The sequence below is a fragment of the Pocillopora damicornis genome, chromosome 1 (assembly GCF_964200805.1).
Source record: "Pocillopora damicornis chromosome 1, jaPocDami1.2, whole genome shotgun sequence".
Taxonomy (NCBI): domain Eukaryota; kingdom Metazoa; phylum Cnidaria; class Anthozoa; order Scleractinia; family Pocilloporidae; genus Pocillopora; species Pocillopora damicornis.
The window spans coordinates 15,986,064-16,013,663 of NC_142670.1; the positions used below are offsets into that span (position 1 = coordinate 15,986,064).

Consider the following 27,600-nt stretch of genomic DNA (forward strand, 5'->3'; position numbering starts at 1 on the left):
GAAAAAAAGTGGCGTTCTCGTTGTAAGAGGGAATCGAACCCCAGTAAGCCTATTTAGAGAGCGCAAGCGCTACCACTGCACCACACGGAGTTATTTCCTTACAAATTACTAGGGCTGCTCATTTTATAAAGAGAAATTAACATTTCGGGAGACGAGGAGTGGCACATAGGGGGAGGTAGGAACAAGGGTACTGTGCATCAGCATTAGAGGAAAGAAGGCATCTAGGTCACTTGGAGATAAGGCATTATTGTATGTTCGGTAGATTTGGATTTAAGGACTCTTTTGCAAAAATAAAGAAGATTATAAACTTACAAGTACGTTAACAAGGTGCTTTTGCTAAAAATGTCTGATGGTAATCCCTTCAACTGATTGTTGTCCAACCGCCTGACAAAAAATCATTTGATCACATCATTTAGTACGTTACACCAGGTAAGGAAGGTCAAGAAACACAGAAAATGCTTGTAAACAGACTGTCAGCGTCAATAAAGCAATGCCTCCTTTGTAGTTGCAATAAGAAAACGAGCTATATTGTAGAACAAAATGACTTTGAGGGTTTTCTATTCGAAGCATTGAAAACAGTCCACTGAACACTTTAAAAATTCCTCTCTTCTCCCTCTGTATCTTCCAATCACCTATTGTTATAATACATGAGGCTTTACCATACGAACTGATATGAAGTGTAGACCACTTCATGAGTCAGGCGACGTTTATTTGTTTTCATGAGGGTGGGGGGTAGGGTAGTTAATTAAGATACCAAAAGAAGTATGAAAGGGAAAAATAATGAACTAATAATTAAGAATGTGTGGAATAGACAGACGTTGGCAGAGAAGAGTAAGGACAATTTTCTCGTGTTACGAACGGTGCCACACAGCTGCATGATACCGGTGTACAAATGTATGTAATATTTTCCGCAGCCAGCCGTAAAATTGTGCCTGGAGGTGGGGAAACTAAAACACTAACAAAATCATTTTAATTTATTTGCCTAAATTGCAAAAACAAAAAAAAACAAAAACGCAGGAAATGGCATTTCCGAAACCCTAGATTTAAAAATGTTCTGTAAGAGCATGCCCCCAGATTTCTTATAAAGGGGTAAGTTTCTAAAGAAACTGTGGTGCTGCGTCGGTGGGAGAGTATAGAGGGTAATTTAGTGTTAACAACTGGGTTGAAAACGTAAATTAGCCACCATAAAGGGTAAAAAAAAAACCGGTTTAACAATTCATCGGCGCGCAGTGTGACGGTAGCGGCGAGATTCGTAATTTCGTTCGTCGCCATATAAGTGCATTGCATGAGGCTACAGAGTTTGTCGGATGTGATGTGATACATTATTGCGACCATTATAAAACGATCAACACAATGATAACGAGACTTGTGAAAATCATAATTCCCCGCAATGGATATTCGATTAGATAAACTAAAAGCAGGGAATTAGACAGGAGTACCGATCGTTACGTTTAGCTTTTCGTAAATACTACGAGTACGTTTCGGTAGCTGGGTATGGCTAATACCAACATTGTGTGAGATAGGGCGTATCGCGGTGCTGAAACCACACGATACAGACCCGTATTCTTCGAGAACACGGACATATCCGGACGTACCGTGTTCCAAGACATGCGATGTGTCCACCGAGTGTCAGGAACTTTATTCGTTCCAAATTGGACTTAACCCGTCGCATGGAAAATCCGATGTCAGGATACGTCATTGAAACGCGGCGTGTGGAGACCTGGAAATTTCCTTATATTTTCAGATTTGCCGCAAATAATGGCGTACCGTATACAAGCGCGCGGTCAGTCAAATTGTGTCTTTCTTTCGTGTCTTCCTAAAAATTGTCTTTTCCACCGTGAGAACAGTTTCACTAAGTATTCTCGTTCCGAAATTCTACGGTACCAGACGAATCGATCTGTATTCTGGAACCCGATTTTCCACGGTAATACGAGAATCGCGTAGTATTCAAGAACCCGAAATTCCACGGTACTAGACGAATCGGTCTGTATTCTAGAAGCCGGTTTTCCACGTTACTATGAGAATGGCTTGATATTCAAGAACCCGAAATTTCTCGATACTTGAAGAATAGATTCGTATTCTAGATTTTGATATTCCACGGTACGAGAAATTTCACTCGGCATTCTTGATCCACACCACATGTTATCAGGTGTTCTTGGAAAAAGTAACGAATTCTCCCGATAATTCTGCACCCTCTTACTGGTGTATTTTTCTCAGAACCTTTACTCTATAAAACAATAAATTATTTAATATCTAATAAATAATCCTCAAAATGGCCAATTTACAGAATCTATTTCATCATGTGATGACTAACAACTAAGTCTAACATTATGCACAAAAAGGGAAAAAATTTAGATTGTGTGTAATAATTAAATTTACTAAGCTAAAAGTGCTTAATGTTTGACATGGGTGGAAGCAACATTTTCAATATTTACATAAATCATTACACTACGACAATAATTTTAGTATGATAAAAAGACATTTTTCCATCAGTCAGATATGAAGACAAGAATAACAAAAAGAAATGTCTATACTCTAATATTAGAGAGTAATAAAATTTTATCAAAAACAACAATAAATTCTAAGCAAGTCATGCCATGTTAACAACTTAGTGGGCCCTGGTTACTTACTGAGCTGGAAAGTGCCTTTTTAAAGCCAATTCTTTAACATAAAAGTTGTTTGAAGAGCACAATAATTCAAGAAGCTTGTGTGAAATCATTCCAATCAAATTAACTGTGGCATATCCAAAACTGTAGTATTCTTTACAAAGGTCTTCAGTACATCTAATACTACTTCAACAATAAATGGAGTTGATCGCCACAAAATTCTATGTTATTTAAGGATTCTTCCCACAGATTTTTTAACTGTTTGCAATAGCTGGCAGATTATGTTCCAATTAAGATGAAAAAGAGAGTGAGAAAGTGGCATCATTTGTTAATTTTTCAGTTTGTGAAACCAGCTAATGCAATATGCAAAAAAAAAAAAACATTTCGTGAGTTAGGGTTAAAAAGGAACCATTCACCCTAATACCCATAAACCACCTTGCCATTCTGTCAAATGAACTGAATTAAAAACAGAAGGCAAAACATACAAGTTATGTAAATAAAGAACACTTAGGCATTAATTTAGTCCCATGGTGACTGTAGCCATCTGTTTGGCCTCCTTTGGATTATGACAGGGCTGGTGTCCAACATATGCAAGGGTTCCCCATCGCTTTCATCACCACTGCAATGTTGTGGGGACTGTGGGGAGGGAGGAATCCTATTTTGAGAAGGAGACCTCTCAGGGCTCTGTCTATCACCAGGAAGGAGTACCCATGCAGGTGAGGAAGTTGGTAGACTGTGTGTAGATGGCTCTCCTTCTACTCTTGTATTTTGTGGATGGGAGCTTCAGGAGGAAGATGGCTGTTTGTCAATTATCTCCTGAAGTCTCTTTAAGAGAGGAGATAGCTGTGGACTACGCCACGGTGGTGACCTCACAACCCACACATCCTCTTGACTGCCCTCACCATTCTCCTTGCCACTCATGAAATTTGCATCAATTTGTTGCAGAGCAGTCTTCTCTGCTTTATTTCTTCTGTCAGGTAGATTGTCAAGGTATTGTTGTCTTTTCGTTTCATAATATCTTGACACAGCACCTGGTACATAAAAATAGTATTAGGTTAATTGCTTATTATTTATTTATTACCCAAATTCATGAAAAAGTCTTTGATGGGAATCTTGTCCTAACATTGAAAGCTACTTTTCTCAATTTTATCCATTCATTCTCTCAAGTAAATGGCAACCTTACATCAACATTCGATGAGAAAGTCAGGTTAGGTCATTTTCAAATTCAACCTATTAAATTGTTTGATATGCATCAAATGTGTCTCTTCGAAGTTAAGTTAATAGGAGTCTTCTACTAAAGGCAGGCACAGATGGGTTATGCACCTTGAAAGGCTATGTTTTAGGGTACTCTAGACAACAAACTTTCAGATGAAATAAACAAAAGTTAAAAAAAATTCTTACAAGGTGACCACATTTAATGTAAATTGTATGCACACTCTAGTAGCACTTTTATGTATGTACTTTAAAGAGAAAATCATATGAACACATCACTTACACTTGATAGTTGACTTTTCATAGCCATTGTCTTCCTTTTCCAGTTCCTTACAAAGAAATCCTCGAACAGCACTGTTGTGGGCAGTATCAATGCTACAAGGGAATGTTATAGTAGTAATGCTTTGTTAGAAAGGTGCATAAAGATGAACAAAATTAAATATAGGTTTAAGTTAGTGACCAAGCTTGTTTGGAAGGTGATAAAATTTTTGTGTGTTTATGAACTGAGACTTTGTCAAGATCTGTGAAGATGTAAAAAGTAAACAAGGCCAATTGCTCAGCATCTCGACTAAAAGCCAACAAAGTTTGCTTGTAGGAAAATGCTTGAGGGAAAATCACAGACAAATAAAATCCTGTCTTCCCCATTTGCCAGCCAATCGCAAAAAATCAGGGGACTTTGCAGAGAGCCGGAAACAAGTCACTTCAACGTGTTTTAAATGACAGAAAAGACCACAATACACAAGAACACAGGCTTCTCCATCTCCTCGCGGTTTGCTTGGATCAAAATGGCGGACTATTAAGCATTGTGTAAAATCTTTTTTTGTCTTGTGAAATTAATCCTTTTCAGTCACAAGTAAGCAAAGCTTTAATTTGTCCTGCAAATTTTAATGTGGCTTCTTGTTCTGAAATGTGCCACCCCTCTAGGAGGGACAATCTCTTAACTTTGGTTGTCCTTTTTCCCCACCTAGAAAGGGAAATTAAGTTCTTTCACTACACCCTTTGCAAAGTCCCCTCCTTAACCAAGGTTCCCCCCTCCAGGAGATGGCTGATGATAGGTGCATTTCCAAAACATTCCACAGACGAACTCTTAATATCCTGAATAGATATCTTTTACTCACCCTTCACTTCCACAAAACTAAAGTTCAACTTCTTGTTTGTTGTGCAACAAGTGCACATCAGCCTTAAATTCAAACAAAATTAATTATAAGAACATTAACGTTTCTTATAAGAACAGTGTATGTGGAATCAAAGGTGAAAAGTGAAATAAGGGAGCTAAGTTCAAATTCTAATAATATCATGGGTAACAAATTATGCTTACAATTGTGTGGTTTAAAATTTCTAGCCAGAAGACAAGATGTTTTATTTACAAACAACTTAGGGACAAATTAAGAAATAAATGTTTAATCATTTGTCTCATGACATAGAGTCAGGCTATCAAAAGTTTGACAGCAATGTTTCCTACTGCTACACCGCTAGTCTTTGTCAGGCAGCATGTTTGAATGTTTACATGTCGCTATATGTAGTACTTTGGTGTTTTGTCAATGGTTCGTTGTAGTACTCTGTCCTTGGTGAATTTCAATCCCCATTATTATTCCTACTAGCAGATGTTATTCCCTCATAGGTCCGCTTTGTTACTGACCAGCTGTGATGCTTTTTAACTGTAGCCATCCACACTTCAGAAATTTTGATCCCACTCTCTCTACTGATGTTATTAGGGTAAAGTTTTATGTGGATGGCTTCTTAATCAATAATGAGAGCAGAATTTAAATTCCTTAAGCATGGATACCCACAATCAGAAAGCATAACAGCTAGTCAGTAAAAAAGCTGACCTACGCGAGAACAACATCTGCTGGTTGGAATAATAATGAGGATCAAAATATCCCAATGATGGAGGGCCAAAATGTACAAATGACAAAACACCAAGGTGCTACATAAAGCAACACATAAACATTTGACTTCATCACCTGATGAAGAAGACTAGCAGTGTAGCTGTCGAAACACCCAATCAAACTTTTGATAGCCTGACTCTAAATCATGAGAAAAATGATTAAATGCTCATTTATCTATTTAACCTCAATGAACAATAACATCTACTTTAACTTAAGGACATTTTTGTAAATTATTACAGAAAAAAACAATCTATACTGAACTATGTGGAGTAACCTTTTTCAGCAGCTTTAAAACTAAATTGCAGAAGTTGATTTTCAGGCACTATTGGCAAATGATGTCTGACATTCTCAAAACTTCATACACTGGAGCAATCTTTGAGGCCGCCCCCCGAGTATTTATTATTCTCGGCTTAGTTTCAAACAAGCCATATGACATGCGGTATTAACATCACAAAGAAGGGAATACTGTCCCACAAGCTTAAAATACTTCCCATACCAGAATCGAAGCTTAAAAGGAAACGCCTATTGCTACAGTGCTGGAACAAAAATTTGCACAAACCTTTAGTTGCTTTGGAACAGGCCCACGAAGGATATTCTCCTTCTCAGTCGACTGAGGTTGGCGATCGAGCTTGTGTCGTACAGTCTGTAGTTCGGTCTTCACCTCAGCCACTTCTTTACAAGCGTTTTCCAGTTCCACGCTTAAACTGTCTAGTTTGGCATTTTGCCGCTTTACTATATCCCCCAGTTCTTTGATTGTGTCGAACAACTGTCGAATTTCTCGGTTTGAGACCACCAGGTTCTCCCGATTTCTAATAGAATCTTCTCGTAAAGGCTCTGGATGGGATGGAACTGCGCTTGATCGGGCGCCGGTTGATGAGCTTGAGCCGAATGGTCGTCGACTCAAAGTGGTACTGGTATTACCACTCCAGAAGAAAGTTGCAGCCACATCGATGTCAAAACTAAAATCGTCCAGCGAATATTATGTAACGCGTCCACAGGTCGAGCGACGCTTCTCTTTCCCTTCTATTTCGTCTACGCGACCCGTAAGCCAATAATCTACTTCTAGAGCAACCACGTGAGTAAGACTAACCAATAAGCGCTTTCTCATTGAATGTCACGCAATTTGTCGGCACTTCTGTCGGCACTTAACTCGGTAGCATATTAATGATTGCTCAGAGTTCTTCACCAAGGCAGCATAATAGGTGAAAGTACGGATCAATTGAGAAGGAAATTTTGTGAAAACTGCGCTTCTTGGTTTGGGGAAAGCTTCTCTTATGATCAAATATGTGAAAAGTCCAGTTTGCAGAGATTAAACGTGAAAGGTGAGTTGAGTTAATAATGAGGTTGATCTTTCTGAACATGGGTCGACGATAGTTGAAATTCCTGAAAGGTTTTCTTCAGTCTTCATAGTGTTTTAAGCCCGGGTCGCACAAGATATAACACTCTTGATTATTTGCGATGGTTCAAAGTTAAGCCGTTTTGAGAGAAGGAAGAATCTTGTTCTGCGCGGGCTGGACAGAACTGAAAAACCCCTACGCATGGTAGAGACTCGCGCGCGGGGGAAACTGGGGACGACAACGTTAAACCATAGCAACACGCACGTGAAATGGCGGAATTTTCGAAAAAAAAATGAACAGCGCGATTTTTTTACTCCAGTTAAGACGTAGGTAGAACTTGCGCGCTTTAAACCTTCGCCAAAGACCGACTGGTAAGAGTGCTAAGACATATCTCCTGAACACAAACCAAAATTTTACAGCAAAGACAAGAGTCAAAGATCTCTGCTGGAACATCTGAAAGTATTACCAACAGTTTTTTAAATAGTAACTATCACCTGTAATATCAATTAAGCTCGGCTGTAACAGGTATTATGGGTTACGGGTTACAGCCCCTAATGACAATGCCACATGCACAGTACTTTTACAGCTCTGTCCAGGCTGTCTGTTATGGGCTGTGTTTATGTAATTACATTCAAAACTTTGTTGGGGCAGGGCCAGGATTTTTCTGCTTGTTCCTATGTGTCAACATAAGGTCCACCAATCAATTACATGTACAGTACTTCAGTTCTCTGTGGAAAATGACATTCAGATGTGGAAAAACACAGTCTGTTGCTTTACAATGTTATATGTAAACAGCTTGATGCAAATTGACCTTTTTAATAATAATAACTTTTCTATATTTGCTTTTGTTTTACTTTTGACTCTTGAGTACACACATCCGTTTGTGTGTAAAGGTTGTTATTTTATACCCCAGGAAATACACCTGTAGCAATGCTATTTCATTTTGCTCTGTAGAAGGAGCCTCACTGTATATCAGCTCATTGATGCTGATCGATCTGACATTCATCTTGTGCTGTTAGTCACTCCTAGAATTGGCGAGAAGTTCTACTGTAACCACTGCAAGAAAAGTGAGCAAAATTACCTTCTATGGGCATCAGACACTATATGGTGATATTGCATGTGGATTCTCTAGTCAAAATTTGGAGCTTGAGTTAGACATGGACTCTGATTCAGAAAATGAAGGTGCTCTTCCTTGTTGGGATGATGAAGACAGGCAGTTCTTTTCAGAAGGAGATTCTAGTGGTGTTGAAAATGATGTAGATGATGAAATGTTACCAGAGGAGTCCTCAGTGGAAAAACATGAAAGCTCCATGCAATCAGAACAGCAACTCTTGGTTAGTTTATAGAATATTATTGGTTCATACGGCAAACTAATACAAAAAGAGCAGATCATAACATTGCCATCTCTCTTAATGACCCCCATAACATGGCTTTTGCTCTTAAATCACTCTTCTTAGGTAGCTTAATCTCTCATAAACCAATAGAAAAATGTTTTCTGGGGATTACTTTTCCAACTTAAGCTAGGTTTTACTGTTTTATCTTAGGTAAAAATTTAGATGAAGCAAGTGCCTCGTCTTGCCTCAGGCTACAGTGTGGCTACTGCCCTTCTTTAATGTGTAAAATTTCTTTTAGTGAAATATTTTGATATTCATTTTATTCACAAGTGATGTAAATACATGCAGAATGATGTACATGTATACTGAACCTTGAGTACTATTTATTGCTATTGTTTCTGATGTACTGTTATTTCATTTCAGGAGGATGATGTAGAGAACAATACGCAGAGCTTTGAGTATTCTCATGAAATGGAAAACAGTGCAAAAAAAATGTGGTAAACAGAAGGAACCAAGAAGTGATTGCACAGAACTGAGGGCTTTGCTTTTATTCATACTTCTGTGGCAGGCAATGTTCAAAGTTGCAGACAGGGCTATTGTTCTACTCTTAAAGTTTTTCAAGCTGTTCTTATCTGGTATTGGTAAGATGATGCAAGCAGAAGTTCTTATTAACTTTGCCAAGATCATCCCAGAAACATTGTACATGATTTGAAAAAATCTTGGCCTTCAGAAGGACAGTTTTATTAAAAATGCAGTTTGCCTTAAGTGTTAAACTCTATAATTTTGATGAATGTGTTTGCCAAAGGCCAAATGGTGAGGTTGTATCAGCAAAATGCAGTCGTGTGAGTTATCCACGCCACCCACACCAAGCCCGAAGGAGGCCATGTGGTTCCGTTCTGATGAAAGTTATGAGGTCAAGAGCAGGAAAGACATTTTTGTATCCTAGGCAGGTTTACTGCTTTAAAAAGGTTACTGACTCATTACAAGACCTTATTAACAAGCCAAACTTCATGGAAAACTGTAAAAAGTGGAGAAATTGTTCCACTCAGCTGTCAGACAATGTTCTTGGAGACTGTTTTGAAGGAAGAGTTTGGAAAGAGTTTCAGTATGTGGATGGAGAGCCCTTTCTTGCTATACCAAATAACTTTGCTCTCATGTTGAACATTGACTGGCTTCAGCCCACTCTTCATGGTTCAAAATCCATTTGTGTCATTTACATGGTTGTAATGAACCTTCCAAAAAAGGAACGCTTCAAACCTGAAAATCTTATTGTTGTTGGAATAATTCCTGGGCCAAAGGATCCTAAGCATAATATCAATTCCTTCCTGCAGCCATTAGTAGATGACCTTATTTACTTGTGGGATGGAGTTATCTTAGACACAAACATTTCTGGATCTGGGGAGATGTTCTGAGCTTCTATCTTAGCTTTGTCAAGTGATATACCAGCAACTTTGAAATGTGGAGGTTTTATTGGCCATACTGCAAAGAAAGGTGAGTGCTCAAAGATGCACTATAACTAGAGTGTTTTATACAATTTTAATAACAACTCCTTGGTCATAATTTTTTTTTTTGTATTTGTGTATGTATACCTACCAACTCACATGTCTTGGGAATGAAAAAACTTTGATCTCAAGTCAGCCCTCACCAGCTGACCAATTCCTCACACCTAGCAGAAAAGTTTGAGCTAATACATCCTCTGACTTTTAGAAGGGAATTGCTAGAAACCCAGGTGGAAATCTTATTAAGATCTTACTAAGATTCTTGTAAGTTTCTTACTAAGATTCTTATTAAGATTCTTAATTAAGAATCTTGTAAGACCTTACAAGATCTTGTAAGATCTTGTCACAAGATTCTTACAAGAATCTTGTAAGATCTTACAAGATCTTGTAAGAATCTTGTAAGATCTTACAAGATCTTGTATGGATCTTGTGGCAAGATCTTGCGAGATCTTGCAAGATTCTTGTAAGAATCTTGTGACAAGATCTTACCTGATCTTGTAAGATCTTACAAGATTCTTGTAAGAATCTTGTGACAAGATCTTACCTGATCTTGTAAGATCTTACAAGATTCCTGTAAGAATCTTGTGACAAGATCTTACCAGATCCTATAAGATTCTTAACTAAGAATCTTGATAAGTATCTTAGTAAGAAACTTTCAAGAATCTTACAAGATCTGGTAGGATTCCTGTGACAAGAATCTTAATTAATTGTCTTAATGATCTCTAAAAGAACTTACAAGAACTTGTGAGATTTTCAAACAACTTACAAGAATTTTTGCAGAATCTGTAAAAATTCTTAAATATCACATTTTTTTCAGACCATAGTAGGTAACTGATGGTTTATGCAATATGCAGTAACTGGATGATCGAGGAATGGAGATCACAACTAAGAAATAATTTTTTCATCCAACATTTAAGCAAAATTTATTGCAAATTCTCAACACTGTGAAATTAATTACTAAAAAAGATCTTGATAAGAAACGTTAACTGGTAAACATGCACAATTTAAATGACAATTGTACAAGAAGAGTTCTTGTTCTTCCCTTCGGTGTGTTTTAAAAATCTAAAAAAACAATTGTTTTAATTGTTGGAGTCATTTGACAGTTTGATTTGAACTACCATAGTAATCCTTTCACAAAAAAGCCATAATAACTAAAGGCATGTCCCAGTTTTAAATTGTTCTTCATTTGATTCAAACTGAAATAGTTTTTCTTTTTTTAGAGTAATTTAAGCATGAAAAAAAACAACAACAACAACAAAATTTTGTATTGCAGCAAACGTGTTCAAAGAATTAAAGCTCACTATCACTCATCTTAGTTGGCATTTTAGTCAATTTGACAGCTACTTGACAAGTAAATTTGCATATATTTCAATTTTGTACAAATATCAACCAAGCCTTAGTTCATTCAGTCTACGGACTTATCAACATTGCCCTCTACATTTTGAACTTTTCTCTTGGAATCCAAGCAATTTTTTTATTCAAGTAGAGCCTTATTTGAGACCACCTGTTATTCATTTGGGCATCACCAAATTTCTGTTTTATGGCTCCTGTGGGAAGAAAAAAAGAAAATAGTAAATTTGTATACAGGTACAAAATATACTGAAACCCTGAGAGCGTATTTTTTAAAATCCCTGCCAGAGAGGAGTAATAGGAGTTTGGTTTTATTGTACATCTAAAATGAAATATAACATGTTAGGAGACAAGAATCAAGGTTGGAAAAAAAACCCTCAGTGTTTAAATAATTAAGTATCATAATCTATTGTCTGCAGTAGAATTGTTGCTCTGACTTCAATTCCAGCTTTCAGTAGCCTGACTTGTGAGGAGTACTTACTAAGGTAGAGGGGAGGAGCTTCTCAATGGTTCTCCTTGATTACCATCATGCCTCATCTGTACGCAAAGAAAAGGAGGTAGTGACTATCTTTAACAAGAATTTATCATCTTTAAGAGCAAAATTTTTATCTACAAGTTCCCAGTTATGAATCTTGGCAATTTGCACTGCCCAACTCCAATCCAACAAACTTTGTTTATGCTTTGCACTGCTGAAACAGCTATTCCCAATTCCGACAAAAAGTTGATAAATGAAAAATTACCTTTTTACAATCAGAGTTGCAAGAGAGTTGCCACCCTTCCATCCCATTCTGTGCTTGTAGCATTAAGATGGGACTCAAAGTCTACTTTATTCAGGATACAATCATTTTTACAGGTGATCCTATCTCTCCAGTTCTCCTGTGAATATGAATTGAAAAAATGTTTACATTTGTTGAACAATCCCTCCACTGAATTAAGTTTCATTAACCTTTAGAACAAAGAAAATTGTGAGAAAGGGAAGCAAGGAATCATAACTCAGCATTAAATGAAAACCAGAAAAAAAATACACACACATTCACAAAACAAAACATATAAAAACTAAACAGAACCAAACAAAATACAAAAAATGTTGCATGGAATTAATACAGGTATCGAATGTATTAGAGTAAAATTAACAGGATAACAGTGCCAAAATTCTGCCTTAAGCCATCTAAGTCAATGAAGTCTTGAAGGAGGGGGGAGGGGGAAATGAACTATCATGCACCAACATTGAATATTTAGAGTTCTTACATCATCAGAAGAACTTCCCATTTTTTGGTAATTTTTGTTTGCTTTGGGGAGATTCCCACCACTGTGGACATGGCCGTGATAATCAAACCCAGTTTGGCTTTCATCATCATCCTCATCAGTGGAAACTTTTAAGTAGAACGTGGCAATTTATAATTCATTATTTGGGAATAAAGGAATTCCATAATCAATTTCGCGTTGTTATTGCACCCTTCTAGTTTAACTTCTAGTGGTTATTAGTAAAGCCGAAGACAAATTAATTGTTTAATGTGAACCATTTCCATGCGAGACGACTGGAAGCTACGATGATTCTGCCTACAACACTTAAATCCAGAACAATCTGGATTAAAACTGACTTGAGAGAATTGCTACAAGTGCAGTAAGGTTAGCAGCCGCCGTTACGTGGTTTTGAAGATGATAGCGTTACATCTCGTGTCAGTTTCCACTCAATTCTAAACAAAAACGCTTCCTGACGAAATCGAACCCTAACGAGATTTTATGATTTGCCTTATATAAAAATACCGTGGCCTTGCAATTACATAAACTTATCGTCACTTTTTTCGTCCATGCTGAAAGAATCTAAAAAGTGCGAGAAATATAAAGTCTGTCGCATCACCTTCCAGATGTGTAATGTTGATAACGTGAACTTAATGAATAAAAGTCAGTAGCACTTACCTTCGGGATGATTTGCTTCAGTTGCAGTCGTGCACTAGTTGTTTTTTTAGAAATCTTCTCAAGATACTTAAACTACCAAGACCAATGTGTTCCTTGAGTTATAAAGCGAGTGTCGTGCACAATCATACGTGTGCTTTCTATGTGCTTAGATGTGTAAACTATTCACCTGAGGCCCCTTCACGTGACAGAATAAAACAAGGATATCGCAACCTTGAATGTGTAATCGTAGTGTTCTTTCAGAAGAAAAGCAAACGCGATTTATCTCCTCTGGTGTGCTGTAAACTCATGTTACTTACCGACGGCGTTATTTTCCGTATTTTGAGCGACAGTAACATTAGTTATTTTGTAAAGAACTTGGCTTGTAAAATCCAAATTCTCGAGATCATTATTCTTCTTCAGGGCTTTAGACACAATTAAATTTCGCAACGAGGTAGATAACACTCAACCAAAGTAAAATTTCTGTAGAACTTTGCCGAAACGAAATGGCGCGAGAACGGTTGACAACAACGGTCGAGTGAACAATTTGTAATTTTGCGCCGGCCGTAGCGGGAGACTGGGGAAAACCTTAGTGAAAGTACAAAATGTCACGCAACTCTCGCAAGTATTTTGTAAGTAACTACCTATAAACTTTTTTAAAATACTTTTAATTTCTGCCATCTGAACGGTCTGCAAATTTCCGATGTTTATTTGTTATTATTTTGTAAAGAATTTGGTCGGTAAAATCCTAATTCTCAAAATTATTCTTCTTCTTTAGGGCTGTAAGGCACAGTTAAATTTCGCAACCAGGCAGATAACACTCGACCAAAGTAGAATTTCTGTCAAACTTTGTCCGAAACGATATGATGCAAAAACAGTTAACAACAACGATCAAGTGTACAATTTGCAATTCTGTGTATGCGCAGTGGCGTGGAATGCCATGGTGAAAGTACAAATTTCATACAACTTTCTTGAAAAATATTTTTACAAGTAGCTAGCTATGAATTTTTTTTTTAAATACATCTTTTTACTCTGCCATCTGGCTGGTCTGCATACTGCCATATTTTTTTTTCTGAACCATATCAGCGAAAGCCTCTTGCTTGTGGAATGTGGTGACATTATCTATGGGTGTCTTTATGTTCAAGGCAAAGATGGAAAGGTTTAATCCCTTTCTAGACACTCCCTATGAACATGATTAGTGATTATTTAAACTAGCTGTTCAGTATATTTCATAATCAATCATCAAATGTAATCTGAAAAGTCTGTCCAAATTTAATCTGTTGATACCATAATTCCAGTGGAACAATTACCTCTTTAGAAAGCAGCTGCATGTATGTTGTGTTCTCAGGTCTGAAATTTGCACACCATACCATAGAAGCTTACTTGACATTATGTGATCCCCTTTTGGACATGGGATTTTTCACATCATGTGTGAGAGGTTTTAAGCCTTATGCATCCCCATGCTCTCTTATGAACAGAACAGGATAAGCATTTCAAGTTACTCAAGAATGTACTGGAATAAACTTGATAAAATCTTGTCAAGAACATTTAAATTCCTACTGATCTTAAAATTTTGATTCTTACAAAACTCTTAGATGAACTTTAGATGAAATCCTGTCTAGAATCTTTATGATATTACATTTACAGATCTTACTTAATTATTAAGATTCTTAAACAAACTTACCAAGATCTTGTCAAGAAGCTTGTAAGATCTTCCTTTTCTTAAAGATTAGGATTCTTACAACTGAGATTCTTAAGTGAACTTTATATGATGTTGTTAAGAACTTTCAAGATCTTAATGCCCATGTGTTGTAAAAATTTTTTTAGGATTCTTAAAAGATTCTTAAATAAACTTAATAAGATCTTGTTGAGAACCTTTCAAGATCTTAACCCCCATTTCTTGTAAAATTTTGTGAGGATTCTTACAAGATTCTTAAATAAACTTAATAAGATCTTGTTAAGAACCTTCCAAGATCTTAATCCCCATGTGTTGTAAAATTTTGTCAAGATTCTTACAAGATTCTTGTATAAACTTAATAAGATCTTTTAAGATCTTACAATGCTCAAACCTGGTTAAGATTTGTTCAAGAATTTGGCAAGATCTTATTAAGATTATTAATTCTTAATAAGATCTTAGTAAGATCTTCATCTTAATTGCCATCTTATAAGATTCTTACAAGATCTTCCAAGATCTTACAAGATCTTCCAAGATCTTAATAAGATTTCCACCTGGGAACAAGTTTGTGTTTTCATGTGTTAGGAAGTTTGGAATTTTTTGGGACTGCATTCAAAGTCTTTGGATTATCTCCACACATGATCAGGTTCTCTATCAAAAATCCTGGCACTTGTAGGATAAAAATCTCGCACCCTTGGCTAAAAAAAGGTTGGCAGGTATATGTTTGTTGCGTGTGTAAATACATGCTTGTTGCACTGGCATCATTGTTTATATGTTGTTTTACTATATTTTCAGGATGCAGCAAATGCTTTAAAAAATTTCCAAGAGCATCATTTGGTGATAAACCTGATTTCTCAGGATTTGATAGAGAAAGCTGGGAACAGCAATCTAATGAAAACCATTGAGCATATGCAGAGAAAGTTTGCCAAGCTAAAACATCAAGTGATGCCCAGAAATTTGCCTCTTCAAGTGGGGCACATTACTCTGTCCTGTTCCAGCTTCCATACTATGATGCTATAAGATTGGCACTGATTGATCCCATGCATAACTTGCCTCTTGGGAGTGCCAAACATGTTCTTAAGACTTGGACTGAAATGGGAATTTTGAGTGAATCTGACTTGGAGAGAGTACAGAAATGTGTCAATCTTGTTAAGCCACCATCTGAAATTGGGTGCATCCAAAGCAAAATTTCTGAAGGATTTAAGGGATTCACTGGTGACCAGTGAAAGAACTGGGTATGTATTTACTCCTATTTTGCTTTAAAGGGAGTAATACCCAGTGGACATAATGGAATGTGGACAGCATTTGTACATGCCTGTCAACTGCTTTGCAGAAAAGTTATCACCAAGGAGGAGTGTATGGAAGCTGACCACAAGCTGATGCGATGGACCTGTTTTCTCTTTTTGGTGCTTCTCATTTGAGAGGTACAATGGAATTATGGGAGATTACCATACAAACAATGTTAATATTGGTAGGTATTAAACTCTTCTCTAATAAATTTTAAAAAATGAAACTTAATTCTTTCAAACTGGTCTTTCCTTTCTTGACATTTTGATAGAATGCAGTCACGCCATATTCTTTGAAATAAAAAAAATTATGTGAACACTCAAACCTCCATATTCAAACATATATGTACATGTATACGTGTTACATAAATATAAAAGTTTTAAGCAGACGGGCCATTAGGTCTGTGGCAACAAAGCACTTATACAGTGTAGTAGCAAAACTCATTAGCTTTTGACCAGACCTGAATGACCGACCGACCAAACGACTGACTGTCAAATTAAAAACAAATAATAATAAGTCCACAAAAGTATCACATAACTTTTTATTATTATCAAAATTTTATGGTGGACTTTAATTTTAACCTTGCACTTGCCAGAGGCCTGATATCCTGTTTGTGGCATGTTGCTTTGTGTAAGCCTTTGCATAATGCCTAGATGTATCAGAATACATTATGAACCATATGTTAACTGGTTTTTATTTTATTATCCCCAGGAGTTCAAATTATATTTCCAGGAGGCATGCAAGAGTTCCAGCAACTTATGGATTGTGAAGGCAAGGAAAAGGGAACTTTACTAGAAGCAAGTGTCCATGTCCAGCAGTTCTGCAACATGGTTGAATCTGAAACTGGCAGTCCAGTGAATGTTAACCTTAAAGTAAAACTGAGACTCAAGTACCACTACCACCAATCAAAAGGGGATGCAATTGAAAGTAATGATGTGAGGAGACTACAGAAGACTTACGAGGCCATGTATGCTGGTGGTAGAATCATCCATGTTTCCAGCTTCTGTGATAAGCTCAAGCACCTTTTATACAAAGGATACCATTGTGCAGCAGACTCAGCTTGTAACCAACAGCCTTTGATGACTCTGGTAGACCTACTATCATTAGGGACTTTCTGCAACATGATGTGGTTATCAAAATGGAGAATGGAAAATCTCAAAAGATCACCCACCTTCTAGCATTAGTTGAATGGTATGCTAGGCATCCTCAGTGTAACAGGTATTCAAAACCTGTAGAGATTTGGGCGAATCATTTCGAGTCTGTTATTCCAGAACATGCCTTTTATGTGCCAGTGGGAAGATTCCAGTCTAGCTGTGTCTGTTAAATATCAAGTTCCACTTCTGTGCCATCAGAAAAAGTTCATGAAATAATACCATTACCAAACTCAGTTGGAGTCTAGCATTATGGAGCTTTAATTTATGGAAAGGAAAACAGACTGCAGAAAGTGGATTTGGTGTTGGTATTTTCTCAATGAACATCTGTACATGATTGAGTCTCAAGATACATTTTCATTTCTAGATATTTACATTCTGAAACATTTTCCTAAGTTGGATCATGATAAGCTGAATTGGTTGACAACAGCAATTATTTTGGTTACAGACTGAAATAAATCAGTGATCACATAACATGACATGTTAGATTAATAAGGATATTGTATTTAGATTTTTATGTACTGTCACAATTCGGTCAATTTGCAATTAATGTCATTTGATTATGCTATTGCCAAAAGTGGTTTGCACAAGTAGTTCTTTAATATAGCAATAGGTACCAAATGTATTGTGTGATTATGTACAACAGTTAGTGTATGAGAAGTTATGGTATAACCTCTCATGAAATAGCTGTAGTTATTTTTTTTTTGCGCAGTAAAATATTGAAACTTTAGTATGGTTCTTTAAGGGAAACCCAAAATATTGCTGTCAGTGTTTCATATCATTTATTATCAGTTTTTAAATGTTACATGTATTACAATCCAGTGGCTGACTGTTGGCCAAATTGCAATTTTATGCAACAACAATAACAACAACAACAAATTTATCGAAGTATTTACCAACAGTACATGGCATTACCTATTAGTTGAGCTGAAGAAAATACAATAAAGCTCGAATCATTTTACTAAAGAAGTTCCCAGACATTGTTTGTAATTACGTATCTTTAATATGCTATGTTTAATAGATGAGCCACTAGGTTGTGCTAAAACTTTTTGTCCTGATAGCTGGGTTGTTGCCTGTTGTCATATATCATATGCCGTGAAGGATAAGATTGCCATCAGCAAAGCAACTGTTGCAAATTATTTTCCAACTTTAATGTTCAAAACGTTAAAAAAATTGGAAAGACTGAAAAAAACCCTAATAAGTTTAGAATTGCCAAATCGGATCGACTGGCACAAAGTTTCCTTTTACATGAAATTAAAAACAGAAGGCATACTTAACTTTAGTTTAAACACTGAATGCGAAGGCGCAACAGTATTGGCGCGAACAGGTACCCCGCCTTAAGCGATAGGTGAAGGTGCGAGAAGATACTGAAAAAAATACATTCAAGCGAACGCGAAAGCCCGGATAAGCAAAGGAAGGTGAAGATGTATGTGCGTAAATTGATGATCTCCAGAACGTAAACTTTTTAAAAAACCTTGGTACTCGAGAATGGAAGAAGGCTTTGAGACCCACGATTGACGACACGAATTACCGAAGGATAATGAACTGATAGTGAGAGATCGCTAGAGATGTACAACTGAACAGTCGGCCATATGTTCTCCACGCATTTTTAACTATAAAATTCTGAAGGAACAAAAGAGCCCAAGCGTTTGTGGTTTCCAAGTAACGTGCTAGGACAAAGGTACACAAAATACATTTATTCTACGACAAAATACATCCGTGCCTTTAAGTATCAGACCCTTGATATTCTTTGGCGATTAATGTACACAGGGCGTGACTTGTCATGACACGCCGTGTCACGGGTGTCAGGAACATGACACTCTCCGACACGCCAAGTTTTCCGACACGTTGCGTTCCGATCTGCGACTCGTCGGGTCAGTCGTGAAATATCACGGCTCCAAAAAATCCACGAAATTACTCATTTCACGCAGTGCAAGGGAAAAAACATATTCCAGCTTCGCAATTCATTGAAGGTTGGGTAAACCACGACACTTTGTCACGCTCAAGACTGTATATTATTTATATTTATTATCAGACAATTTTTGTGCCTTTTCGGTCCTGGATTTGCTTCGGAAATTAACCAAGGGTTTTGTTTCCTTTTTTCAAGTTTCATGTTTTGGCTTGTTTAAGTTATAAACTTAAGTTTGTGGAAATAAACACCAAAGTAAATTAATTGACAACGGGATTAGGGAAAGTTTTTGTTAAAAAAGTTTTTGTTTGAGGTCACTTTCATATTCTGTTTTATATCATAGCGTTCACTTTTCTTTCCATTTCGAATTCTTGTGTAACCATTTTAAATTTCGTGACAACTAAAAAGGCCTATTGCTAAGGCTGTTCATTTTATGCAGAAAAATGGAGACGAATTTTTCTAAACCGATGCATTTTCCAAGTGACTTTTCCTAATCCAAGTGTTAACGCTTTAAAAAAAAGAAAACAAGAAAGAAGGCAAAACATCTCTGAAATTTGGAAAAGAATTGTCGATGAGAACATTTCCCTCTTGCCTACTATGGTTTCTTTTGTCCAATTATTTTCAGAGCTACTGTAATTTAGAGTATTTTGTATCAATTTCAAGTCTAATTCACTCATGGTATATTATTGTTTCACAGAATCACGCTAGCTCACTCTGAAGGTCTCGTTCCACTATCGACCTTAGATTAAAAAAAAAAAAAGAATTCTGACAGTTTTCAGAATTCGTGAGAGGTATATACTGACACAATAGAGAATGCTGAAGGGGCGCTCTGATTAGCTTGTCAAACTCCGAATATTCTCAGTTTTTCACCACTGGGAGATTTGCGCCCGAAAGCATTGTAATCGATGCTGGAATAATTTAGTTTGAATAGTTAGTTTTTAATTCACTGTGTTAGTATACAACAAAAAAACTACTCGCATCAGCATCATTGGTCAATATCATCAGCGGTTGATAAATATCTACCACTACCTACTTCCACTTCGCTGAATAGTTGTTAGCTATCAAGAATTTTTTAAAGAGAACCTATGAGAGAACAGACTTAAACTCGAGCAAGTGGTACACCAACCAATTTGTTACGATGTAATTGTTCTTCCTTTTCCTTATCCTTTTTTTTTTGTCTTTTGGGAATTAAAGCGCATGCAAAACATCCTGCATCGTATCACGGAGTTTCTGAGTGAAATAATTCTGAGTCAACGTGAACCGAACGCTAGATATGAGATTTGTAAATCTTTTCGAGATCGCGTAGAAGGTCTTCATCAACATATTATAGTTTGGAATGTATGGGTTGTCTCGACTGCAAGTCATTTCATTATTTGAGAACCGTGACCGGCAGTCAACTCTTGCAATTTCCAAGTGTCTACAAAGATTGAAGTTTTCTAACGAAGTCTTTTTTTTTAAGTTTTAAATTCAGTTTTACCGAGTTTTCAATTTTTCAGTTTTTTTTTAGTTTTATCTAAATGACAAGTAAAAAAAAAAACCCTTCGAATGTACATGTGTACTCAAGATTTACGGCAGTTCCGTTTGCTGTAGGCGATTTCAATTTTCACTTGATAATTGTTGCCAATTCTAAACACTTTTGTAAATTTAAACGACGACTCCATGGCAATGTTAATCTAAGCTGAGACAACTTAAACTATCTTTGTTAAAGGAAAATAGTGTACCGCGAGTAAACAAAACAGTTGGACGACGTTTGAATCAGTACAAACGAAACACGGCTCGATGTCGTTGTCTTTCGATTTCTCCGCCCTCAGACGTGGTGTGGTCTAGTAACGTTATTAAAGAATTAAAAGCTAAGTCCTAACCATGAAAATAAACTTCACTAGTTAAAATCCTACAACTGAATTTATTTTTCATCATAAAAAGGCTCTGCAAGACATTAAAACTGATTTCTTCACAAGCTTTTATGCACAGACTATTATGAAGTATTCTTCAGTAGCATGTTATTGTTTACAAATTGTTTTCGTGTTCTCTCAACATCCCAAGTGGTTTACATACGACGGCAAAGCGATGCTTAGCTATTCCGGAGTAACGCACGCGAGATTTTCGCTTGTGATCGTTGCAGGGTAATAGGAGTTAAAATAATCTCTTTGTACTATATTATCTCACCTTTTTCGTATATAATACGAGTACGTTTTGGCAGTGGGGTAAGGCTAGAACCAAAGGAAAAATTAAACATGTTCTAGCTTCGCAAATCATTGAAGGTTGGGCAAACCACTGTCTTTTGTCACGCTCAAGACTATAGATTCCTTATTTTCAGACAGGTTTTGTGCCTTTCGGTCCTGGATTTGCATTGAATTTTGTTGAGAGGATTTGTTTCCTTTCTTCATGTTTCACGCAAGGCTTGTTTAATCAACTTTAATTTTGTTGGGAAACTCGTCAATGCAAAGTCGTTCACAACGGATTCAGAAAAAAGTTTTTGCTTAAAGTTTTTTTTGTATGAGGCTACTTTCGTATTCTATTCTACATTACATCTTACACTTTTCTGTACATAAAATTTACTTTTATGACCTCAGAATCTCTCCCCGTGGGCTATATTATTGCAATCGCTGCGCGCTGGACAAAATCTGTGAAATTTACACTTTCGATCGCTGTCCACACGGGTGTATTGGCCAAAAATCATTTTTGGCTTGTGGCGACGCGAAAAAAGAGAATTGGAGAACAACTAAAAGAGAAGTCGAGAGGACCACTCTTGGCGAGAGCGGCACTTAATGCAGCTTCTTTAGGATATAACTGATAATGTGCGATATCACCCATGGATTCAAATGTCTGATTTGAAGGTTGGATTGCATGCGTTCCTCTAACACCAATATTGAGAAAGACTTCAAACTTACCGGCAGCCTGTACAGCCGGGTATTATTGCTGAAAATGCCTGATGGTAAATTCTTCAACTGGTTGTTGTTCAACCGCCCATCAAAAATAAATCAATGTATTTTCAATTGCAACGTTCAGTGAATAAGAGTGCACGAAAAAAAGTTGTTACTTCATTTCTCATGTTCTGATACGAGGGCCTAAAATATGCACCTTATTATTATTACAAGATTTTTCGTACATGGAGGTGTCGCAGCGGAGTATAAAAAAAAGGTTCGTGTTAAATAATGCTTCTTTCATGTTTATTGTATGCTATATTTACGCGATAGTTTTTAAACAACTTTTTTTATATCTATATCCAAGGTTATGTAACCAGAAAATCTCAACAAAACTATGTCTGGTTCCTGCAATACCCTTTTTTGAAGCGTTAAATATTCCTACCACTCCAAGAAAAATAGTAAATCATTGAAAAAAAAAAGAAACAAGGCAAACAAGTTCTTATTACACCGTAACTGAAATGTTAAAAAGAAAAATTGTCCATCAGAGCATTTCGCTTTACCCTACTATTGTCTCTTTAGTCCAATTATTTTTAGGGCCACTGTAATTTAGAGTATTTTAAGGGCTTGGTATCAGGTTACAAAAATAAACATCGCATTCAAATACACATTTCCATGATCTTCAGGCCAATAGCTTTCCAGTGATGCATAGTCTGCTATGGTTCTAATGAAAACAATAGCTGTTACAAATGATGCAAAAATGTTACTTTTTCAGGTAAAACCCCGCTTTAAGTCTAATTCACGCATGGCAAATCATTGTTCAGAAATGAAGAAATTAAGCCAGGTCACTCTACAGGTTTAAGAGTGCCTTTCTCGTTCTACTGTCGACCTTAGCTTTTCAAAAAAAAAATACAGACAGTTTTCAGAATTTGTGAAAGGTATCTACTGACACAGTGGAAAACGCTGAAGGGTCGATGTAAAAAACTACTCACACTCTGAACATCTTTAGCTTTTTACCGCCAAGGCATTTCCGAGGGATTTGCACTAGAATGCTATATAATCGTTGTAGGAATAAATGAGTTTCCACAATATTGTAATGCTATATTATCTCACTGTTTTAGTATTCACCAAAAAAATTACTCTCATCAGCATTGATGGTGGATACTTAAAGCGCCATTTTGCGGCTTGGTAAATATTTACCACTTGCTACTTCCACTTCGCTGAGTAGTTGTTCGCTATCAACAGTTCTTAAAGAGGAAAGACTTAAACTCGAACTAATAGTACCCCTACCAGTCTGTTACGATGTGATTCTTAATCCTTTTCCTTTTCCTATTTCCTAAATTTGCAGCAAATTTCCAAACTGCAAGTCATTTAGTTATTTGAGAGCCGTGACCAGCAGTAGACCTCTTGCAATTTCTAGTTAAGTGTCAACATCCGTGGCTCCGAACTCTGAGACCGAGCGCTAGAGAATAGATTTATAAATCACTTCGGGATCACTTGGCAGTTTCTTATCGATATAAAATAGTTTGAGTTGTGTAGCTTCTTTCAATTTGTTAACTTTTCAGAGACATTTCCTGCTGCCGGTCATTCAACAGTAGTTTGAGAACCTTGGCTGCCTGCCGATCAGATAACCAAAGGGTACCAATATTTACGTTAAAAACAAAAACAACTTTACAGTTATCGACAGGTATAGCTTCATTATTGGCTTAAGTCACAAAATTCCCGAAACCTTCTTTTCGCAATATATTTGCTTCCCCTTTGTGCCCGTTTCATTTATTTTTTTGATCTCTAAAGATCGTGTGCAGGTTTGTTTTTAATTATCTCAATTTATGTTTTAAAAAGACCACTTCAATCGTCGCCGATTCTTACATTAGCGCAATCACTAGAGTCCTAATCTATCCGTGAATATGAAAACTTCGGCAAAGAAGAAGGAGTTTCGTCCATAAAATGTTGTCTGCGGCACATACTTGAGCAGCAATTTCGAATTCTTATTTACCCATTTCAAACTATGGGACCACACAGCTTAAAAGGTTTATTGCTGGGGCTGCTCATTTTATAGGGAAACGAGGAGTGGCACATAGTGTTCAGCAGAGGTCAAAACAAGGAGAGGTGGGTCCAAGTGTACAGTGCATCAGAATTAGAGGGAAGAGGACATTCGAATAAAACATTACTTAAATGTTCGGTAGATTTGGATTTAAGACACATTTTGCATAAATAAGCAGGGTGTAAACTTACAGGAACCACAGCCCGGTGTTTTTGCTAAAAATGTCTGATGGTACTTCCTTGATCTGGTTGTTGTCCAACTCCCTAACAAAACATCTTTTAAAGGCGGTGTTTAGTACGTTGTACCAATTAATGAACGTCAGGAAACGCAAGTAATGCCTACAAACAGACTTTTAGTGTCAATAAGGCGATGCTTACTTTATAATTTTTCATATTGGAGTCTGCGGTAAGAAAACATGCTATACTATATAACAAAATGACTTTGAGGGTTTTAATTCGAAGGATTGAAAACAATTGTACACTTCAAAATTCCTCTCTATTCCCTCCCTCTCCTCCGATCCACTAACAATACAGAATGTCCGGAATAAGCGGACTACTTAGGCAGAGAAGTATAGGGAAAATTTTCTGTCTTACGACTGGTTGACGCGTGCCCCATGTCTGAGTTTCCATACGGGAAACTTAGTTTTTGAACATGCGCAGAGGTCGCCTCTTCGAAATTGAGGTGCCACAAGCCCACTGAGTTAAGACCTTTATCTATCAGGTTGTCAATTTTTACTTAAGTTTTGGTCTTAGTGGAGGGGGACAGGGAGGACTAGGGGGAGGGAGCCCGGGGGAACAGGGAGCGGGACAGACATCTATCTGAGGGCGTGAAGCAGGAGCAGAAATTACAAAACACTCGTCTTTTGTTTTTAACTACGTATAATCCAGTTTAAAGGCGAGTACCCATTTAACTTCCACCGAGGCGTTAAAGATACTTTTATGAGCGAGAAAGCTTAAATTTATTCTGAGGCTGATATAACAGCATTAATAGAGATAAAGTTGGATACCCATTTGGTTACGCTATGAGTCATGAACGAGGTGACATAAAACGAGCACACGTTTGTCAGTGTCTCGCGAGCTGTAGCAGGCGAAATTCTTCAGCGCACAAAGTGAGTTGGGTAAAATGACGTCAGAAGTTACCAGTCTCATTATTTTTCGAGGTGGGGAAACTAAACCACCAACAAGCGCAATTCCCGTCCTATTTATTTACCCAAAGTTTCCTGCAAAAAGCGCAGGAAATGGCACTCCGAGAACCTAGAGTTAAACATTTTCTGTAAGACCATGCCCTCTGACCACTACCTTTGGACGGTCTGCTCCGCTCGATTCTACCTTCTCGTACGTTCCCCTTAAAAATCTCACGCTACACCCGGAAGATGTCAACTTCTCGAAGAAATTGGAATAATTTTACGACGTAATAACTAGGCGAACAGTAACGTACAATTATACCCACCAGCGCTCAAAAATACAAATGCATTAACAATTCATCGACGGTGTGACGGTACCGCCATAATTCGTAATTTCGTTCTTTGGTCTATACGCGCATTCCTTGAGGCCATAAGGTTTATCGGATGTGATATATTATGACGACCCTATTGAAGCCACTATCACGATAACAACAAGATTTTTTAATATCATAATTTCCCGCGATGGATAATTAATTAGATAAACTAAAAGCAGGGAATAAGACAGGAGTACCGGACGTTACGTTAGCTTTCGTATTTGATTTCTAAATGGTATGATACGTTTTGCCGCAGTTTGCAAGTTAAATCCAGGTTTTAGATACTTTTACATTTAGTTTCCGCGTCTTTATGACTTTTGTTACCTTTGTTGGTCAACATTTATGGCAATTCCGTTTCCTGTCCGCGATTTCAACCTTCACTTGATAGTTTTTGGCAAGTTTAAGCACTCTTAAACACTTTCTGTAAAATTTAACGACGACTCCATGGAAGCACGTCATTGTTTAAAAAAGTTTTTCGCGTTCTCTCAAGATCGCGAGTAGTTATACACGACGGTAAACCGATGAAAAAGTAAGCTTCATTGCTTAGCTATCCCGGAGCAACGCACGTGAGATTTACACTTGTAAAAGTTGCAGGCTAATAGGAGTTAAAATTAACTCTTTGTGCTATATCATCTTACTGTTTTCGTATATACTACGAGTACGTTTCGGTAATAGGGTATGGCGAAAACCAAGGAAAAAATACTGTTCCAACTTCGCAAAGCGTTGAAGGTTGGGCATACCATGACCCTTTGTCACGCACAAGACTATATTTTATATATTTTCAGACATGTTTCTGCCTATCCGGTACGGGGTTTGCTTTGATTTTAACCAAAGACTTTGTTTCCTTTTATCAGGTTTCGCGATGAGAAATTGACAGATCGAATCTTCGAATTATACAAGATTCAAACGTGAAGGTAGATAAAGTTAAAGTATAAAGCTGTTTGACGCGAAAACGTCGCAAGGGATTCCAAGCTTAAGGGAAAACATGACGCCTTGATAGTTTAAAAACTTTTTTTGGGACGATAATTTTTGTTCTTGAGATTGTGTTAACGAGAGCACAGGGCAGTTGTGCTACATGCTATCTCACCGATTTCAATAAAACTTTGCCAGTTTAAAGGGTCTACCCCAAAACTTAAAAGACGAAGTGGTTTCTGTTTTAATTTTTTTCCGGGAGGATATAGAGTATATGAAGCTTTCACTGCGATGGTATTTAACCAATTACTCTGAGAATCTGCACACTTATTATTACATCCTTAGTTAATGTTAGACGCAAGTATCAGTCAATTTAATTTACGTCTTGTCAATCAACAGAGGCAAATAAACGACTGCGTTTTTAGACGTTTCGATTCATCCAAATATTTGACAACTTTGAGGTCAACTATCCCTCCTTGCCAGAAAGCTGTAACACTAATCTTAATTTCCTTTTATAATCTCTGAAAACCATCAAAAAAATATTTGGGAACTACCGAATTTTTCTCTTGGATGCCTTTTAAAATCTGCGACTGTGACAAGTATTTGACAACTACACCTGTCACGCAATTCTGGCTCTAGTCGGTCACTTGACTAAATAAACCTACATTTTTTAGCTCTTCATACAAGAGAATTGATCAAAGAAAGCTAAAAAATGTAAAAAACTTTCGAGATTTTTCGTAGGGATGGAAAATTTCACATATAGAGAGATGCATGTAAGCGAAAAATCGATGGGAAAATCGTAACTTTTTTTTCTTATGTATATATTTTCTTTTTATTACTTTGGAGATTTGCAAAAATCAGCAACTAAGGCTCTTTTACAGAAAAAAACATTCATAAGTCTGTAATTTGATTAATTATTACCATTATTGCACAGTTCACAATAAGGACACTGTAACAGGAAAGGAGATTTTAAAGTCACATGTCGCGTGCTTGTTGACTTCCAAGCTCATGTGTGTAACAACTTGGTTTTTTTAGACCGCGGATGACGGGAAAATCGGCCCCCTCATTTGAAAGGAAATATCAGTAGCCCCATAAAATTCATTAACTACGCCATGTGTCCAGAAAATAAGACTGGAAA

At 37.0% G+C, this 27,600-nt stretch overlaps 1 protein-coding gene, 2 long non-coding RNA genes and 1 pseudogene across 5 annotated transcripts in view; 1 reads left to right on the top strand and 3 right to left on the bottom strand.

Moving 5' to 3' along the window:
• Nucleotides 1-7,594, bottom strand: part of LOC149052305 (uncharacterized) — a 65,259-nt gene extending 57,665 nt beyond the window's left edge. The window contains exons 1-4 of one of the 2 annotated variants that reach the window (XR_016182653.1): nucleotides 6,267-7,594; nucleotides 4,937-4,998; nucleotides 4,102-4,193; nucleotides 2,222-3,637 (exon numbers count right to left, since the gene is read on the bottom strand). This is a non-coding gene — a long non-coding RNA (uncharacterized LOC149052305). Of the gene's footprint in view, nucleotides 1-2,221; nucleotides 3,638-4,101; nucleotides 4,194-4,936; nucleotides 4,999-6,266 lie in introns of those variants that run through there. The other variant, XR_016182690.1, reaches the window with a different exon arrangement.
• The window catches only part of LOC149052307 (uncharacterized), a 104,935-nt gene that overhangs the window by 40,806 nt on the left and 36,529 nt on the right, over nucleotides 1-27,600 (bottom strand). Inside the window, exon 10 of the mRNA XM_089192742.1 lies at nucleotides 24,245-24,316. Coding sequence (XP_089048868.1) covers nucleotides 24,245-24,316 — 72 coding nt within the window. The remainder of the gene's footprint in view (nucleotides 1-24,244; nucleotides 24,317-27,600) is intronic.
• On the top strand, nucleotides 6,043-18,202 carry LOC149052309 (uncharacterized; annotated as a pseudogene). Its single transcript, XR_016185007.1, has 6 exons — nucleotides 6,043-6,146; nucleotides 6,884-7,029; nucleotides 8,064-8,378; nucleotides 8,802-9,869; nucleotides 15,594-16,269; nucleotides 16,797-18,202. The product of XR_016185007.1 is annotated as an uncharacterized LOC149052309 (transcript).
• LOC149052310 (uncharacterized) lies at nucleotides 10,774-13,723 on the bottom strand. Its single transcript, XR_016182701.1, has 4 exons — nucleotides 13,148-13,723; nucleotides 11,968-12,103; nucleotides 11,709-11,764; nucleotides 10,774-11,424 (listed from the first exon to the last, which is right to left on the bottom strand). It is a non-coding gene; the product is annotated as an uncharacterized LOC149052310 (long non-coding RNA).